Source organism: Callospermophilus lateralis, chromosome 19 (assembly GCF_048772815.1).
Source record: "Callospermophilus lateralis isolate mCalLat2 chromosome 19, mCalLat2.hap1, whole genome shotgun sequence".
Taxonomy (NCBI): Eukaryota; Metazoa; Chordata; class Mammalia; order Rodentia; family Sciuridae; genus Callospermophilus; species Callospermophilus lateralis.
In genome coordinates this window covers 8,030,962-8,050,445 of record NC_135323.1, presented here as the reverse complement: position 1 = coordinate 8,050,445, position 19,484 = coordinate 8,030,962, and the positions used below count along the sequence as shown (strand labels likewise).

The 19,484-nt window shown below is 52.2% G+C and overlaps 1 protein-coding gene across 1 annotated transcript; it reads right to left on the bottom strand.

The window, feature by feature from the left end:
* Positions 1-1,633: 1,633 nt before the first annotated feature.
* LOC143385405 (mastin-like) lies at positions 1,634-3,086 on the bottom strand. The gene is made up of 5 exons (XM_076840887.2): positions 3,026-3,086; positions 2,662-2,842; positions 2,170-2,444; positions 1,910-2,073; positions 1,634-1,804 (listed from the first exon to the last, which is right to left on the bottom strand). Exons 1-5 carry the CDS (start codon positions 3,084-3,086, stop codon positions 1,634-1,636), a joined length of 852 nt encoding a protein of 283 aa, XP_076697002.2.
* Between the last annotated feature and the right edge of the window lie 16,398 nt (positions 3,087-19,484).

Here is a 19,484-nt window from a genome sequence, read left to right as displayed (position 1 = left end):
GGCAAGAGCCTTGGACACCCATGTGTCATGTCCAAGGGTCCAGGAGGCCCAGACCTAATTGTGGACTCAGGTGCTCAGCAGCTTCTAGGGATAATGTGTCTAGTTTTGCAACCTTAGAAGAGCTGGGCCCAGACACAGTGGCACAGGCCTGCCATCCTGGGAGGCTCAGGCAGGAAGATCACAAGTTCAAGGCCAGACCCTGTCCCAAATTAAAATTTAAAAATAAAAAGGACTGGAAATGTAGCTCAGTGGTAAAGTGCTTGCCAAATATGTGCAAGGTCCTAGGTTCAATCCCCAGCACCACAAAAAGAAGAAAAAAACGTGGGGGTGGGGGTGAAATGAAAACTGTAGACTTTTTAAAGTTTATTTGTTTTTTTAGCAGCTTTATTGAGATAAGACTCACACCATCCACCCACTTAGTGTGTAGTGCGGTGGGTTTCAGCACATTCGCAGGGCTGTGCAGCATCTCCAGGGCTGATTTTATAGCATTCACCCCCCCAAAAAAAAATGCTTGTGCCCTCCAACCCCCCACTAATCCCTACCCCTGGCAGCCACCCCCACTGTCTCTGTGGGCTTTTGAGCATTGCCCCACAAGGTCTTCTGAGACCCTCTTCACTCACTTGCCTGCTGGAGATCTGTGGGCTTTTACCTGCGTGGTCCCCTCCCAGTCCCAGGAAGCAGGGGAGGTCCCCCAACCTGAAAGCCAGCTCCCAAGCTTGGAGTCACCTCCTGGCTGAGGCTGTCCCAACCCCTGCTGTGGTCTCAGTGGCTTACTAACTCTGGGTCAGGGTCCAGGTGTCCTTGGACATTCTGACATAGACAGCACCTTCTTCTCCCATGTCCTCTAACGAGCTTCCTGGGGTCCCTGTTACGAGAGCACTAATTCCCTCTCTCCCTCCCCAGTACTACCACACTGGGACTGGGGTTTCAGAATTCACTATGAACTTTGCAGGACTCAGCCATCAACCATGGGAGAGGGTTCCTCCCAGATGTCAGTGGGGACCCTCCCCTCCCACTGAATTCAGCTAGATGCTGCCCAATGCAGATTCTGGTTAGGAGGTTGTAGAGTACCACAGTGAAGTCAGTATCCCCATCTTTAGAACTGGAATGGCCGCTTGGGTATCTTGACACCACTGGGTGGGGACTGCAGTGCCGGGTCCCGTAGGTCCTCTAAAGCCAAACTCTGCCCAAACAGGCCAGTGGATGTGCAGCCCAGGACTGTTCCCACTGTGGGTCTGCCTCCCTTTGAAGGCCAAGGGTCACAAGGTGAATTGAGGCAATCAGAGCCTTCCTCTTGCCAGTATTGTGGCCTTGGGAACACTGACCAAGGACAGCCACTCTGCTGGCTCACCAGTGTCCACCTCTGGGCTCCAAGTCCAAACAGAGATCACTTAGACAATGCACATTTTAATGGGAGACAGGGTGAGCAGGAGGCCTGGGTCCTGCCACCCATCCACACCCACCACACTTTAAGAGACACCAGCTCAGAGCCCCTCTCTCCCAGGATTCAGGGAAGTCCAGGAAACTCTGGGCCAGGAGGGCAGGGGTCTCAGTGCTGAAAAGAGTGAGGAAGTTAGGGAGAATGTAGAAAAAGGGGCATCACAAGGAAGACGGGGGTCACCACCTGGCCTGTCTAGCATCCAGGAAACTGGGGGACATGGTGATGAATCCAGGACACATAGCTCATCACACGGGTGTAAACCCCAGGTAGGTCGGCATGACCACAGCTGTGGCCCCAGCTCACCACCCCAACCTGGATCCAAGTGCAGTTCCACAAGCAGACGAGGGGTCCTCCAGAGTCACCCTGTGGAGAGGCCAGACTCAGTACCTCCAAGATCCCCTGCCTGGAGTGCCTGGGTCCCTACTTCATTGACCACTTGAGGACAGAGACAGGGTGGGTGAGCCTCACCTCGCAGGAGTCCCGGCCCCTGCTGCCTGCACACAGCATGTCCTCCTTGATGACCCTCTCGGAGATGTCTGGGAAGGACATGTTCTGGTACTTCTGGTCACATTCCTGGCTCCCCACTATGGGGACCTCCACCTCCTGCAGGTGGTAGGGCTCAGGCAGTGGTGCTGTGGGGAGGAGCCAGGTGAGCACCAGGGGCTGGGGGCTCCCACCTCACCCCAGCAATGGAGACAGATTGGACACAAGGCCTCCCTGATACCCACTGTAGTCCTTGATGTTGCCCCAGCCAGTCACCCAGCATCGCTTCCTCGAGGAGATCCTCAGGGAGGCAGCCGGGAGGATGACGGGGTGCACCTGCTCAGACAGAGCCATGGGGACCTCCAGCCGCAGCAGGGCGATGTCCCCACCTCCACTGACAGACAGGCTCTCATTGTACTTGGGGTGGCGGACAATCTCAGCCACCTTTGCCAGCTGGTCATCTTCATAGAGCCTCAGCTGCCCCACCTGCACCCTGAAAGCACAAGCCTCCAGCTCCCCCCTGGGAGAAGGGAGCAGGAGCCCCTCAGGGAGGCTGGCCAGGCCCTCAGGGAAGCCAAGTTCTGCAGCAGCCCAGGAATCTGGCCACACCCTCGGGGCCAAGGCTTCCCTGCAGCCCAGGGAGGGGCCCCAGAAATCCTGCCTCCCACCCCTGGCCCCTTGACCCCCTCCTGGTGCCCACCTGCACCCAGCAAAAGAAATGGGTGGGGCCCACTCACGGCTCAACACAGTGGGCAGCTGTCAGCACCCACTGAGGGTGGATGAGGGAGCCTCCGCAGACGTGCTCCCACAGTCTCCTCCCCATGTTGTAGAACCTCAAGCTGACCTGCCACGGGAACCTCCTGGTTGAGACAGGGCAGCCCCCGACAATGCCCACCAGCTCCAGTCCTGGGCGGGGGTCTGGGGAGGCACATGGAGGGGCTGTCAGGGACCAGACAAGGATCTCCCCAGGGCTCAGGAGGCAGCAAGGCTCCTGGCGAGTGGATGATGCCCACGCAACCCCAGGCATGGTCCTGTGAGCCCTGGGGGTGGGGATGGGTCCTGGGGCAGGAAGGCATGGAGTAGGGTGGGATTAGGACTCACCAGGGGTCAGGGGAGTGGAGCCCCCCAGGCAGGGGAGAACCAGGAGCAGCAGCCACAGCATCCTAGGGACCAGAGAGCTCCTGGGCCAGGAGTATTGAGGATGGACTGGGATGGCTGGGGCGGTCCTGCTCCCTCCTTGGGTGTCCTCTCAGGCCCCATTTATCCCTCTGCCACAGGATGTGGGCACTGGCACACCAGTCCTGTGGGGGAGGGGGTTGGGGGAGTGCTGTGGCCAAGCACTTCTCCAGAAGCTGGGGCCAGGTGGGGCAAGCCCTGGCATATGCCCTGCTCCCCTTGTAGCTGAAGGACACAAACCACGAGTGTGGGAGTGTGGCATTGGAAAGGGAGAGAAATACCGTGAAGGACAAGTCAGAGGCTGGCTCCTCAGGCACTGCCCTTCTGTCCTCAGCGGGGCTGCAGAAGGACCAGGGACACCCCAGCTGTGGTTGTCTCCTCCATAGCCTGGAGGGACTCCTAGCCATAAGCTCAGACATGGGCTGGGGACCTCAGTTAAGGAAAGGCTATTGGAAGTCCTCCTTGTTATCCGGAGGTCTGTGGAAGGGTCTGTGTGGGTGGGAGACCCAGGAAGGTGGGCCCTGGCATGCTGACCTCACAGTGACCTCCACATGCAGGTGAAGATGGAGGAAGAGGGGCCCAAGCTCTGTTTGCCACCTCCTTGGGGGCCACCTGGGCAGGACACTGACTGCAGCCAGGACCTGGACCCCTACCCCCCACCCCTACCCCCTCTCTGGCTTCCAACACAGCTGGGTCCCTCCTGTGGGCTGAGCCAGGTGGTGGACAGCACTTAGGCTGGGGAGGCAGGACAGAGACCACACAGGAGGAGAGAGGCTGGGCCTGCCGAGACCCTCAGGGCATTCCCCAAACTTGGAGGGCCTGGGCCCCCAAAGAGTGACAGTCCTCTCTTATGCCTGATGCCTTCCTCAGGCCTCTCTGTGTCCCTAGGCTAAGGACTGTGTATGGTGGGTGGGTCTCTGGGGGACTGCTATGTCATGGTTCCCGATCAGAAAAAGGGAGCTATGGGGTCTCTTGGTCTCCCCTCCCATGAGCCTTCTGTGATCCCAAAGCCCTTGCAACCCTGGCTTAAGACACCCTGAATCTGCTTCTACAAGAGTCTGGGAATATGAGGACCTCTTGCCAGGTGTGTGGGGGGTGTGCATTTGAGAGAAGACAGACCCTGAGAGGACGGGAGGATGTCTCTCCTGGTTCCCCAGGAGGCCGTGGGCTCTTCAGGTCCAGCAGGGAGTAGCTCCTTGTTATGGGCCAAATTTTGCCCCCTGCCATTGGAAGACAGAGACACTTGTCTGACAGGTCTCTCTGGAGCCCCCTCCCATGCCTGCAGATGACCCTGGTCCACTAAAGCCACACATCAAGTGGCTTTCAGCCTAGAGGGATCCCTAAATGTGGCAGCAGAACAGATGCTCCCTACCTGCACACATTGCCATGCCCCTGCAGGCTCTGGATCTCCACAGCCCCCAGGAACACTGGGGCTTCAGGCTGAGGACCCAGGCCATCGCCCTGTCCCTCAGACCCTGCCTGCCTAGGTGGCCACTCCTCCTCTTGGGCCTCAGACACTAAAGGGCTGACCACAGTGCCCTATGGAAGGGACACTGCGTCCCCACACTGCCCACAAATTTCCATACCCATGAAGAGACCTGCGATCGGCATGGGACACCTGCAACAGGGGATGTACGCTCTCAGCAGAGCAGCTTCAAATGCTGAGGAAGACACTTAGAGCCTGGACTGTGCCTCCCCAGAACAGCAGCTCAAGCAGGAGGCAGTGCATTCTCAGGCAAAGCCAGTGTCAGACCCTTGAGACAGCCAAATGAAAGGACGGTTTCAGAAAATGTTGCAAGAGATACAGTCAGCAAAGGAAATCAATGATTAAGGCAAACGCCACTGTTATCTTCAGAAAACAGGTAGCGCCCAAGAAAAAGAGAAAGCCCTGCCCAGTAACCCAGCACCAACAGTCTAGATGGTATCCGCGTGGTGGATGGGGAAGTCCACACATGTATCCCTCCAGCACATGTATCCCTCCAGCACAGAGGAAGGGAGGGAAGAAAGTAAACACAGAAAACAAGTGAATTCTACAAAAGAATAAGTCAAGGGGGTGGGAGCAGCCTCCGTGGGTCAGTGGCTCTAACACAGTCCAAATGCAGCCCACAGGTGCATACAAGAGAGGACCCCAAGTGCACTGTTTAGAAAGGAGAGACAAGGACAGGTGTTCACCAAGAGAGCATAAAAATGTTCAGAAATTGATTAATTAAATTAAAAAACTTGCTCCCATCAAAAACCACTTTAGAGGGCTAAGTGGGTATGTGCCAGGCCCTGGGCTCCATCCCCAGCACCAGAAACAAAGGAGCAAACAAAAGCACTGAAAGAAATGAAAGGAGGCCTCCAACTGCCCATGGAGAGAACCCTCTGCCTCCCAGTGGCAGCCTGAGAGTGCTCCCTGGAACCCCACACACCTACACAACAGGCAAATCCAGAGGTTCAAACCTTGGTGTCCACTTCAAGTGTAAGGGTCTGGCTAAGCGTCAGAGGGAGAGACCACAAGAGACCGGCTCCATGCAATTGGCAGAAGGGGGGTTTTATTGATTCAGCATGCTGAGGCTCCAGGCTCACTCAGGAAGATAGAGCAGCCCAGAGCCCAGAGCAGAGGTCAGGCAGAGCTTAAGTACACTTTTTGGAGAGGGCGGGGGGTGGGGGGCTTTGCATACATCAGAACAAATCATCATGAGGCGCAGGAAAATTGAACAACAACTCTGAGACCTGATTAGTACATTCATTGGCGGGAACAGATTGGACAGGGGTGATTGGTCACTTCTAAGCGGGGTGCACATTCAAACTGATTGGTTTTAGGTCCTGTGATGCCTACGTGCCAGCTTCACAGAACCCCAGGTTATTAGACAACCAGAGGAGTCAGTGAGAATATTTACTGGGCAGTTCGGGTATTGTCCTAACAGCTACAGAGATTACAGGTTCCGGGGGTAGCAGAGGAATTTAACAATACTTGGTCTTTTACTTTTTAACCCAAGCCTTGCAGCCTAGAAACTTCACAATGTCCGGTCTTTTACACTTTAACTCGGGCTCTGCGGCTTAGAGTCAGCTTAAAAAATTTTACCTTTACACAAGGACACCCAGGAAACCCACCAGGCCATCAAGGGTATGCCGGTCCAGAAAGCCACCAAGTGTCCAAAAGATGTGACTTTGAACACACCCAGGTTGAGTCCTATGGGGTCCAGGTAAATTTCGCCCCCACAGGAGATTGTTCTTCAACCAGGAGAAAAAGATCCTGGAAGAAGCCAGAGAAACAAAAACAAACAAATAAATAAAATATTTGGCCTCTCAGCATCACCAGTGGAGGACCGAACTAGCTTGCAATAAACACCTCTTTGCTGCTTATATAAAATAAATAAATAAGTTTAGCATAAAATAAATGCAAATAGGGCTGGGGATGTGGCTCAAGCGGTAGCTCGCTCGCCTGGCATGCCTGCGGCCCGGGTTCTATCCTCAGCACCACATACAAACAAAGATGTTGTGTCCGCCGAAAACTAAAAAATAAATAAAAATTCTCTCTCTCTCTCTCTCTCTCTAAAAAAAAAAAAAAAAAAGAAAAGAAATGGTACCCTACACTTCCTACAAAAGAAGTCAGAAATTGGCAAAACAAACCCTTAGAGTTCTGAGCATCAGTAGTCATGATACTGCAGTTTACCAGTAATGAGTCCTGCTCCCTCACGTGTTGAAGAAGAACATTAGAGAAGCAAGCTGAGGCAAGCACATAAGGCAGGGTTTATTTAAAAGGGGTCACATAGACTTCTCCTGGGAGGGAGAAGGGGGCCATAGCTGGTATCCCAAGAAGTGAGAGTGTTCTGTTCTTTTATAAGTCCTAGGCTTCCTTTGTTCTCCTGCTCTCTTCCCCTTATCTCTCCTTCCTGCAAACGCTTGGTGGGATGGCCAAAAGGTGAGAAGTAGATGGGCTGCAGGGGCCAAGGTGGAGTGATGGGGTAGGAAGAAGGCATAATTAAAAACTCCTTGTAGGGAGGGACAGTCCCTGGAACAGGTTACCTTAGCCAGAGGTTGGAGCCAGGGGCTGATTTTCTTGATAAGGGTGGAGGGAGGGTTCTGCAGGAATTAACATTTCAATCCCTCCATTCTTTGGATCAGACCCTAGCCTGATTCTGGCTTCAGCCACAGGACAGAGAGTTGAAGTGGGCACAAGCCTGTTAAATTGGTGGGTTAAGAAGCTGGCAACCTTGGGCTGGGGATGTGGCTCAAGCGGTAGCACGCTCGCCTGGCATGCGTGCGGCCCGGGTTCGATCCTCAGCACCACATACAAACAAAGATGTTGTGTCCGCCGAAAACTAAAAAATAAATATTAAAAAATTCTCTCTCTCTCTTTAAAAAAAAAAAAAAAAAAAAAAGAAGCTGGCAACCCAGCCGGGCACAGTGGCTTAGGAGGCTGAGGCAGGAAAATATCAAGTTCAAACCCAGCCTCAGCAACTCAGTGAGACCCTGTCTCTAAATGAGATACAAAATAGGGCAGGGGATGTGGCTCAGTGGTCAAGTGCCCCTGAGTTCAATCCCTGGTACCCAAAGAGGGGGAAAGAAAAAAAAAAAAAGAAATCTTATAAAGATCCAGTAAGTGTGAAAAATTAATCATCAATTCATTATGTAAAATATAAAACTCAGTGAAAAGGAAAGAAAAAAAAAATTTATTTGCCTGGTAAAAGATAACTATAAAAATCAGTCCTGGGGTGAGAACAGTGCCCATGCCTGTAATTCCAGTGACTCAAGAGGCTGAAGCAGGAGGATAGCAAGTTGGAGGCCAGCCTGAGCACACAGCAGGCCCTGTCTCAAAAAAATTTTTTTAAAAAAAAAGGTCTAGGGATGTAGCTTGTAAGGGTCCGGCGAAGCGTCAGAGGGAGAGACCACAAGAGACAGGCTTCATGCAATTGGCAGAAGGGGGTTTTATTGATTCAGCATGCTGAGGCTCCAGGCTCACTCAGGAAGATAGAGCAGCCCAGAGCCCAGAACAGAGGTCAGGCAGAGCTTAAGTACACTTTTTGGAGAGGGCGGGGGCGGGGGCGGGGGGGGGGGGTGGGCTTTGCATACATCAGAACAAATCATCATGAGGGGCGGGAAAATTGAACAACAATTCTGAGACATGATTAGTGCATTCATTGGCGGAAGCAGATTGGACGGAGGTGATTGGCCACTTCTAAGTGGGGTGCACATTTAAACTGATTGGTTTTAGGTCCTGCGATGCCTACGTGCCATTCTACACAGAGTCCCAAGTTATTAGACAACCAGAGGAGTCAGTGAGAATATTTACTGGACAGCTCGGGTATTGTCCTAACAGCTACAGAGATTACAGGTTCCGGGGGTAGCAGAGGAATTTAACAATACTTGGTCTTTTACTTTTTAACCCAAGCCCTGCAGTTTAGAAACTTTACAATGTCCGGTCTTTTACACTTTAACTCAGGCTCTGCGGCTTAGAATCAGCTTAGAAATTTTACCTTTACATCTCAGTGGCAGAGCACTCACCTAGCATGGATGAGGCCCTGGCTTCAACTCCCAGCATCACAAAAACAAAAGATAAAACCCAAGCCAGGCACAGTGGCACAAGCCTGTAATCCCAGTGATTTGGGAGGCTGAGTCAGGAGGATCATGAGTTCAAAGCCAGCCTCAGCAAAAGCAAGGTGCTAAGCAATTCAGTGAGACCTTGTCTCAAATAAAATACAAAATTTGGCTGGGGAGATGGCTCAGTGGTGCTGCTGAGATAAATCCCCAGCACCAAAAAAAAAAAAAAAGATAAATCCTAGAGGAATCATTATCCCAAATGGAGGTTTGGATGCATCCTTTAAAAAGACAAAAGAGAGGACTAGGGCTGTAGCTCAGTTGGTAGAGTACTTGCTTTGTGTGCACAAGGCCCTGGGTTCTAAGCCCCAGCACCAAAAACAAAAAAGACAACACAAAGAGTTCTGTCTCTACTTAATTCAATGTTTTTAGAGTCCTAACAAGGGTAATGAAAAGAGAAAAAGGAATAAAAAGGTTAGATTTGGAAAGAAGATTTTTAAAAGGCTATCATCATCTTCTTACAGAAATCATATTTAGCAAGAGACCAAGCACTGGGCTGAGGCTGGGGCTCAGCGGTAGAGCACTCGCCTACCACGTGCGAGGTGCTAGGTTCAACCCTCAGCACCACATAAAAATAAATAAATGAAGTAAAGATATTTAAAAAGAGAGAGAGAGAGAGACCAAGCACTGTTGACAAAATCTCTGTCCTTGTCCCTGATGCCAATAAAATAACAAGGACATGATTTTGAGGGAAAGGAAGGTTTATAGCTTTGCTGGCAAAGGAGAAACACATGGGACTCCTGTCTCAGACACTATGATTCTGCCCATCAGTGTGAACAGGGGGCTTTCAAAGAGGTGACTCAAAGGCTACATTCCACTGTTCTCTGTCTGGAGGTGTAATTCACTTGTTAATTTGGGAGATAGTCATTTCTGAGATCTTCTGGTGCCAATCCCAAAGTCTGGTGAGTGTGTGCTCAGGGACAGATAAATCTATCTAGGATAGGGAAGAAAGGTAATACTAAATCCACTGCGATTAAGGACAGGGAGTGATTAGGGAGAAGCAGGGAGAGAGGAAGAGAAAGAAACATGTTCATTTTAAAAATAAATAAAAACCGATGTGATTCTGCAATCTGTATACTGGGTAAAAATGGGAGTTCATAATCCACTTGAATCAAATGTATGAGATATGATATGACAAGAGCTTTGTAATATTTTGAACAAGTAATAATAATAAAAAAATAAAAAATATAAATAAATAAATAAATAAATTGCAGTGGTACACGCCTGAAATCCAAGTGGCACCTGTAATCCAGCGGCTCGGGAGGCTGAGTCAAGAGGATGAGAATTCAAAGCCAGCCTCAGCAAAAGCAAAGTGCTAAGCAACTCAGTGAGACCCTGTCTCTAAATAAAATACAAACTAGGGCTGGGATGTGGCTCAGTGGTGGAGTGCCCCTGAGTTCAATCCCCAGTACCCCCAAAAAAATCAGTTGCAGTAGCAGAGCAGCAAGGGCTGCATTTAAAGTAAAAAGTGGACCATTGTTACAGCCTCAGAGGGTGCAGTTGGATACTGGGCACACCAGAGCAGTGGGTGGACTGCAGATCCAATGGACCTTCTGAATGCTCTGCTCTGCTAAGGATCCCTTCCAAGTGCCATGAGCATGTACAGGTCCCCAGACACACTGGGATTGAATTTTGGGCCAATCTGAAGTCCAGCTTCCTATGATGCAAAGAATACAGAGTGGTGTGACTGGATATGTGGCTACTCATGGGCTCCCCAGAACAAAACGGAGGCCACACAAGAGACGCTCATATTGAAACTAGAATTAGACAGTCAGTGTAGATAGGTAAATCGAGTCAGGTCGGATCCAGGAGGCCAATTTTGAGTGAGTCTAGGAAGTTGGAGACAGTCCCCTGTGGGATCTCATCAAGAACCTGCCCCAGCTCCAACCTGTTGCCAAGGTAACCTGTCACAGGAATTCCCCCTTCCAACAGGGAGCCATAAGGTTGTTAATGTGTCCTTGCCTACTCCATCCTGCCCTTCCCCCTTCAGCCCACCTGTTTTCCACCTTTTGGCCTTCCCACCTAGCATTCCTGGACCTAGTCAAGTGTGCAGGAAGGAGAAAGATTAGGGGGAAAAGGCAGGAGAACAAAGGAAGCCCAGGACATATATAAAAAGGGCGGGATACCTCATTTCTTGGGATAACTGGATACCAGCTATGGCCCCCTTCTCCCTCATAGGAGAAGTCTATGTTACCCCTTTTTAAATAAACCCTGCTTCATATGCTTGCCTTAGTATGCTTCTCTAATGTTCAAACTTCAACATATGGGAAAGCAGGACTCGTCACCAATAACCGGCGATGCGGTTATCAATATCCTGTGCTGGGCCCACCGCGGCCACTGGCCCCATCCAATGCTTCCTGGCCCTGCTGAGCCCAGCCTTGCAAACACAGGTTAATCAGACAAACATCAACCATGGGCATCACCAACCTGAGCCCCAGCCCCAGGCTTCCTTTGTACCACAGCAGGCCAAGAAGCCCATGATGACCAGGAGACAGCCTAAGGGTAAGGGCAAGGACCCAGGAACTGGCTCAGAACCAAGAGCAGAAGCCTGGCCTTTCTCCTCCTGTTCTGGTCTTCCATTCAGAAAGTTTGGGGACAGTTAAAGAGAAGCACCAGGAAAACAGGTGGTACTGCCATTTACCAGTGACCAGTCCTGCTCCCTCACATGTTGAAGTATAACATTAGAGAAGCACGCCGAGGCAAGCATATAAAGCAGGGTTTATTTTAAAAGGGGTCACATAAGGGCTGGGATTGTGGCTCAGTGGTAGAGCGTTCACCTAGCATGCTCTGGGCCCTGGGTCTGATCTTCAACACCACATAAAAATAAATGAATTAAATAAAGGTATTGGGTCCAACTACAACTAAAATAAATAAATAAATATTTAAAAAAAAGGGGGGGCTGGGGATGTGGCTCAAGCGGTAGCGCGCTCGCCTAGCATGTGCGGGGCGCTGGGTCCTATCCTCAGCACCATATAAAAATAAAATAAAGATGTTGTGTCCACCGAAAACTAAAAAATAAATATTAAAAAAATTCTCTCTCTCTCTCTCTCTCTCTCTCTCTCTCAAAAAAGGGGGAGGGCATCACATAGACTTCTCCTGGGAGGGAGAAGGGGGCCATAGTTGGTATCCCAAGAAGCGAGAGCAGTCTGTCTTTTTAAAGTCCTAGGCTTCCTTGGTTCTCCTGCTCTCTTCCCCTTATCTCTCTCCTTCCTGAGTACTAGGCCCGGGAGATGCTTGGTGGCATGGCTAAAAGGTGAGAAGCAGAAGCAGATGGGCTGCAGGGGCTAAGCAGGATGGGGGAACAGGGTGCATTAATTAACAACTTTTATAACTTCCTTGGGACAGGTTTCTAGCAACAGGTTGGAGCAGGGGAAGTCTTTCTTGATTAGGGTGGAGGAAGGGCTCTGAAGACATTAATATTTCAATCCCACTCCAATTTCCCAGACCCTAATTGGCCTCCTTGCTCACTGGATTTGCCTACCTATATTGAACCTCTTTTAATTCCACTTCACTGAGACAAGTTGTAAACCGCCATGCCTCCCTGCCTTCTCCCCCTACTGCTTTGGGTGACCAGTGGACTATGGCACAGGTGTAGCTGGACACAAAACCTAGGCCAGCAAGGGGGTGTTGGCTAGACAGCAAGGGGGTGTTGGCTGGACAGGTTGACTAAGGCCTGCACATGTTGGCTGGCTGGATGAGAGTGAGGACATGTGGGCTGTGGTTGCAGATCCCAGGCATGGCCTACCCACACTGCCCCTCTCTGGTGGGAAAAGGCCTGGCTCTGAAGGAATTCAGCCCCTGCTTCCCTGAGAGATGGCATTAGGCCTGAGGCAGGAGCTGAGGGTTCAGATCACAATGGGATGTGCACACCATCACAGGGGCGCAGGGCACTCATGCTCAGGACCACATGGGAGGTCTCCTGTGGATTGTCGGGGTAGGAACCCTGAGCCAGGGTTTCAGACAGCAGTAGCAGAACCAAGTACCTCACTACTCACCCTGGAGGCTCTGCTTCCTTCCAAGGTCAAGAGTCACTGCACATGGATCCCAGGAGGAGAAGCTGCAGTTGGAGTCAAGACACTGGTCACCTGGACCCACTCACTGGCTGAGCGCATCCCTGTGGCCCCATCTCAGTTGCCATGGTCAGGAGTGTGTGCAGCCCTGCAAGCCCACCCAGGGCCTCACTCCAGGCCATCCCTCATCTGCACAGAGGTCTCTGCAAGCTGCGCTGCACCCAGGAAGTCTGTGGACCTGGCTCCTATCAACCACCATGGGGGCTATTCCCTTACCCAGGTCCACTGCCCGAGGCCTGGCCCAAAGGAGACTAAGGAGTGGGCAGAGAGGGGAGGGGGCAGAAGGGAAGCCACCAGCCAGGCTGATCTTCGGCAGCTCCTTTCCCTAGTGGAGCCCTGGACTCCAGATGGGAGCACATGGGCCCAGGGCATCCTGAGTCCCCTCTCAGCTCCATTCTGCCTCCCCTGAAGGGCCTGAGCCTAAGGAATCCCAGAGGATGGCCCTGCATGGACAAATACACTGAGCCACAGGAAGAAGGCTTTGCAGTTTAATGTGATCCAAGGAGAACAGAAGGCAGGAGACCCTGCAAGTCCTTCCCAGGCACACCCCTTCCAGGCGGACACTACCTTTAGGGCCTCTCCTGCCTCTCTCCTGAGCACAGGAAGTAGACGAGGCTGAAGACAGTGCTGGGAAGACAGGGAAGGACAGCTGGGTGTTGGCTGGAACATGAGTGGCCTGAAGGAGCATCACCACAGAAGGCTGGGACTCCTCTGCCAGGCAGACCCAGCCCATCTAAGGCCCCGGGAAAGCAGGGAACAGGATGGTGGATCCAGGGCACCTAGCTCATCACATGGGTACTTATCCCAGGGAGGTTGTCATGACCACAGAGGTTCCCCCACAGCTCACCACCCCCACCTGGACCCAGGTGCAGTTCTATGTGCAGATGCGAGGCCCCCTGGAGTCACCCTGTGGGGAGTGAGTCTGATGGATCCCAATTCCTGGGCCAGGAGGGGACAGAAGAGAGAATCTGGGTCTCACCTGGCGGGGGCCACAGACCTGGGTCCCAGCTGTTAGCCTGTCATTTTTGATAAACTGGTGAGGAGTGTGGAGGGAAGGCAAAGCCACAGCTCAGACCACAGCTCTTGTTCCCCTTGACCTTCACCTTCACTTCTGGCAAGTGGAAGGGCAAGGGCAGGGGCTCTGCTGGGAGAAGCAGGGTGGGGCCCAAATGGAGAGGCAGATGGCCTTGCTAGAGGCCCACAGCGGGGATGTACAATTAGCTCAGAGCTGGGTCTCCCCGACCTTCACCTGGGGGCAGAAGAAGAACCTGTGGGCCTTTGGGGCAGCATCCTTTGGAGACTACCCCCAGGAAGGGGGGAGTCACCCAGGGCTCTCCCTGGGGTGCACATGGGCAGGAATGGGGCCAATCACACATTCCCACACATATTCACTTAAGGGACTGGACAGCTGGGGGTCTGAGGCAAAGGACAATCTTCCTGAGTTTGGGGTTCTTTTCTACAAAGTAAGCAGCAGTATCACCAAAATAAGGTTGTAGGGAGTGAATCAGAAGCACATCAAGTGCCCATTGAGGGGTTAGCAGTGCCCCAGAAGACATGTTCTCTTTCTCAGCCCCAGTACTGTGGTTACCACTGTTTGGAAATAGGGTCTTTTCAGATTTCATTAGGTTAAGATGAGTCACACTGTGGGAGGGTGGGGGACACAGGCAAGCAGGGTCATCTTGACAGAGGCAGAGATCAGGGGGCCGCAAGCCTGTTGGCCCCTGGACTGCCAACAACACCGGGGCCCCCCCACCCTCCCCAACCCCCAAACCCCACTGGCTGTGAGAGAGCATGCTTCTGCACCAGCTGCAGCCCAGGACGCCCAGAGGTCTGCAGCCCAGCTCTGTATGCTGCTGCCACAGAGAGGATCCCAAAGACACAATGAGGGGGGATTTCCACTACAGCTACCTATACCCATGTCCCAACTGCCATCCCCACCTAAGCGTCTCTGATTCTGCTATTGCCCCAGCAGGTCACCCAGCACATTGTCCCCTGGGAGACTCTCAGGGAGGCAGCCAGGAGGATGACCAGGTGCATCTGCTGGTCATGGGGACCTCCAGCTGCAGCAGGGCGATGTCCCCACCTCCATTGACAGACAGGCTCTCATTGTACTTGGGGTGGAGGACAATCTCAGCCACCTTTGCCAGCCGGTCATCTTCATAGAGCCTCAGCTGCCCCCACCTGCATCCTGAAGGCACAGCCTCCAGTTGCCCCCTGGGAGAAGAGAGCAGGAGCCCCTCAGGGAGGCTGGCCAGGCCCTCAGGGAAGCCAAGTTCTGCAGCAGCCCAGGAATCTGACCACACCCTCAGGGCCAAGGCTTCCCTGCAGCCCAGGGAGGGGCCCCCAAAATCCTGCCTCCCACCCTTGGCCCCTTGACCCCCTCCAGGTGCCCACCTATACCCAGCAAAGGAAATGGGCGGGGCCCACTCATGGCTTAACACAGTGGGCAGTTGTCAGCACTCACTGAGGGTGGACGAGGGTGCCGCAGTCCGGCTGGGCAAAATAACTGGGAGGTGACAAGCAACTTGAAGGTTGAAGTGGGAACTGCTTTATTGCAGAGGAACTCAGTGGGAACTGAGTGGGAGCTCAAGATAGCTCAAGATCCCAAGGTAGCAGGAACCCCTTTATTGCGGAACAGCAGAGGTGTATATATACCTAACTGATTACACACAGCTTGACTCAATTAGCATCATCTAGATACAGCAGTCAGCCAATAAGGAATCCCCACCATCTTAATGGCTTGGTGACTTTGCCTCACAAACCACTCCTCCTGGCTAACTGCCAGGCACCATCTTGACTTGATTTGCGGTCCCCAACATGAGGGAGCCTCCACAGACATGCTCCCACAGTCTCCTCCCCATGTTGTAGAACCTCAAGCTGACCTGCCACGGGAACCTCCTGGTTGAGACAGGGCAGCCCCCGACAATGCCCACCAGCTCCAGTCCTGGGCGGGGGTCTGGGGAGGCACATGGAGGGGCTGTCAGGGACCAGACAAGGGTCTCCCCAGGGCTCAGGAGGCAGCAAGGCTCCTGGCGAGTGGATGATGCCCACACAACCCCAGGAATGGTCCTGTGAGCCCTGGGGGTGGGGACGAGTCCTGGGGCAGGAAGGCACAGGATGGGGTGGATTTGGGACTCAAGGGGGCCAGAGGAGTGGAGCTGATACCGCTGTTGACCTGTGACGAGTTCTTGCTTCCCCAATGTTGAAGAATAACACCAGAAAGCACACGCCGAGGCAAGGTCAGAGTAGAAATTAGAAGTTTATTAAAGGACAGCAGAAAAGACTTCTCCCGGAGGAAGAAGGGGACCCAAGAGGTGGGAATCCATGGAAGTGTGGTTGTTTCCCCTTTTTATAGTTTTGGTGATGGGATGTAGGTTGGAGGCCCAGGGATGGGACACAGGTGGGCTTAATTATCACCTTTTGGGATGGGCTATCTCCAAATCTGTTGGGGCTGTTTCCTGGGCTCCATTAACATTTCTTTGAGGTGGACTTTGGCCTAGGGCCTTTTCAGGACTTCATTAACATTCCATGAGTTGTCCTGCGTTTTCCCTGAGTCATTCCCAGCATGGCCTCCATTTTAGATTTCACTCGACATTAGACCCGATTTACCTAACTACACTGACTACCTAACTTTAAATCTGGCTTCAGAGCCCCCCAGGAAGGGGAGAGCCAGGAGCAGCAACCACAGCATCCTGGGTGAAGGGCCAGGCTGGGGCCAGAGAAGCACTGGCTCCCAGGGTCTGGGGCCCTCTGAGTAGGGCTGCTTCCTCACTGGACTGGTCCTTCTGCCACCTCCTCCTGGCAGCTCTGGGAGACATTTGTTTTTCATCAAAGGAAGTAGATGGGTGGAGCAGCCCCAGGGGAGGGTACTTTGGGGAACAAAGACAGCTCTGTATGAAGGAGACTGGGGGCAGCTGGGCTGCGGAGGAACCTAAAGGTTCCTGGAGGACCCCAGCGTGCAGCACAGAGGTGCCTGAGCCAGAGAAGGTGGAAAGACTTGAGGAGGGGCCCTGCGTTCAGGGCCAGCCATGTTGACAAGGACGGCTCCTCCTGGTTCTTGTTCTGGCCCAGGCCCCTCCACATCTGGCCTGAGGTGCCCACTGTTCTTGGGAATAAAGGGTTTGCGCTGGGGACCTTGAACCCTCCATGTCCCCCCAGCTGGCTGAGGCTGGGGCTTGAGCTCAGGGAGTGGGGCCACAGCAGGAATCAGAGGATCAGAGGACAGACTTCCGAAGCAACAGCAGTGTGGGTGCTATATCCCCTCTCTGGGATCCTTCCTGCCCTGGGGGGTGGGAATGATAGCCTGAAGCTGTCTGCAGGCTGAGGGATGAGGGCTCCAGGTCTAGGTTAATGTGTCCAAGACCTTGAAGCCCTATTGTGTTCCTGTTCACCAGGGGCCCTCTGCTCCCTGTACTGGTGTCCGGAGAATGTTAAAATGCCACTGGATTTGACATGACTGTACTGGGCCACCCTGTGGAGACCTATCCTCACCATTCATCAGCTCCCTCCAATTCCCCTGGCCTTGTTGGGCACAGCCTTGCAAACAGGTTAATCAGACAATGGCCAACTGTGGTTGCCACCAACCTGAGCCCCAGCCTGAGGCCTCCTGCAGCAGCGACATTGCATCACTACAGGGACAAGGAGCCCACAACCCCCAGGGAGACACTGTGGGGCCCTTGCAGGATACAGGAAGACAGGGGGCCTGACTTGACTAAAGTGGGAGCCTGACTTTCTCTCCCTGTTTGGTCTTTAGCACCCTCCCTGCAGGCCAGGTTAAAATGGGGAATTTGGAATCAGTTAAGAGACCAGCCCTGGGAAAGCAGGGGGAGGGTATTAACACCCAGCTGCCTCCCTAGCAGGCTGGCCCAGCTCCCCATGATACCACCGGTTATCCGTGACAGTGAAGTCCTGCTTCCCCACATGTTGAAGTTTGAACATTAGAGAAGCATGCCGAGGCAAACATATAAAGCAGGGTTTATTTAAAAAGGGGTAAGGAGGGAGAAGGGGGCCATAGCTGGTACTCTGGTATCCCAAGAAGCAAGGTGTTCTGCCCTTTTTATATGTCCTAGGCTTCCTGTGTTCTTCTGCCCTTCCCCTGTCTTTCTACTTCCTGCATACATGACTAGGCTAGGCCCTGGAATGTTTGCCGGGATAGCCAAAAGGTGGGAACCCGGTGGGCTGAGGGGGGAAGGGCAGGATGTTGCAACTCGGGACACATTAACAACCTTTTAACTCCCTGTAGGGAGGGGCGATTCCTAGGACAGGTTACCTTGGCAACAGATTGAAGCAGAGGCAGGTTCTGATAAGGGTGGAGGAAGGGCTCTGAAGGAATTAACATTTCAGTCCCTCAGGGGGCAGTCTCCAACTTCCCGGACTCACTCAAAATTGACCTCCTAGATCTGACCTGACTCGATTTATCTATCTATACTGACTGCCCATCTAATTCTGGCTTCACCTGCATTCCATCACCAGGGATAAGTCTTCAGGGTCCCTCAACCATGAACAACCTGCAAGACACAGTCCTTTGTCCAATGGCTGCAACCTGGGGAATTTATTTCATAACTAAAATCTCCCTTCCTCTGCAGCCCCTGGTCAGTGCTGCTTAGACCACTAGGTCTGGGTGTTCCCATTAAGGTTCCAGGGACAATTTTGCTGCTTAGGTTTACAAATGAGAAAAAGACATCACACCAAGGAGGTGGGGATTGGAGTGCCAAGAAGGTTGTGAGCTCTTTGGGCTTACCCACAGCCTGGCTGTGCCATTTGGGAAAATCTGCCTTCTCTGATACACTGGTACACAAGAAGTGACAAGAAAGCAGTGAGGTGGTGAACCCCTACACCCCTTCACAGAGTTAGTTTGAAAGACCCTCCGAGTCCCTGTCCAAGGAAGAACGCACGAGACACTGGCTGCAAAAAACATGAGGCAATTTATTGATACACAGACGCCTGCGGGTGCTCAGCAAAACCTCAGCCGGAGCTTTGGTGAACTGGCACACTGGGCTTTGGGGTACAGGTCTTTTATAGGATAAAGGGGCAGGTTTCGTGCGCGGTAAGCAACAGGTTTCTTATTGATTATTTTGAACCCAGCATATAGATTACCTAAAGGGCAAAGTTTTTCTTCACTTTATGTTATCAGTTCCTATTTGCCTAAGAATGCCCTGGGACCTGGTTTTTTTTGTTCTTTTCCAACCATCCTGTCCTTTCACAATAGACTACCCTTAACTGATTAACAGATAGACCTCTCTGGTGTTTAGTGGGTTAGCAACACGCCCTGATGGTTTCACAATGGGGCCTGGGGTTTCTGGGCTGGGGTCTTTCAAGTTCAGCTTGAAAAGGCCAATGTTGATTTTCAGGAACTTTAAATGGAGTTGTTAAACAGAAGCCATGAGTGCAAATTAAACCACATCAACTTATAATTAAAAACATTCAATTTAAAAAGAGGCAAAATGGGCTGGGGTTGTGGCTCAGCAGTGGAGCGCTTGCCTTGCACCTGCGAGACCCTGGGTTCAATCCTCCGCACCACATAAAAATAAGTGAAATAAAGGTATTGTGTCCAACTACAACTAAAAAATAAATATTAAAAAAAAGAGGCAAAAATACAATAGATTTTTTTTTATTCATTTATTTTTTGGTACTGGACCACTGAGCCACATCTCTAGCCCTAGTTTGTATTTTACTTAGAGACAGGGTCTCACTGAGTTGCTTAGTGCCTTTCCATTGCTGAGGCTGGCTGT

Coding starts and splice junctions, on each gene's coding strand:
- LOC143385405 (XM_076840887.2), bottom strand. CDS start 3,086: ATGCTGTGGCTGCTGCTCCTGGTTCTCCCCTGCCTGGGGGGCTCCACT. Junction 2,843..3,025: donor CTCCACTCCCCTGACCCCTG/GTGAGTCCTAAT, acceptor GTGCCTCCCCAG/ACCCCCGCCCAGGACTGGAG. Junction 1,805..1,909: donor GGGGCCGGGACTCCTGCGAG/GTGAGGCTCACC, acceptor GCCTCTCCACAG/GGTGACTCTGGAGGACCCCT.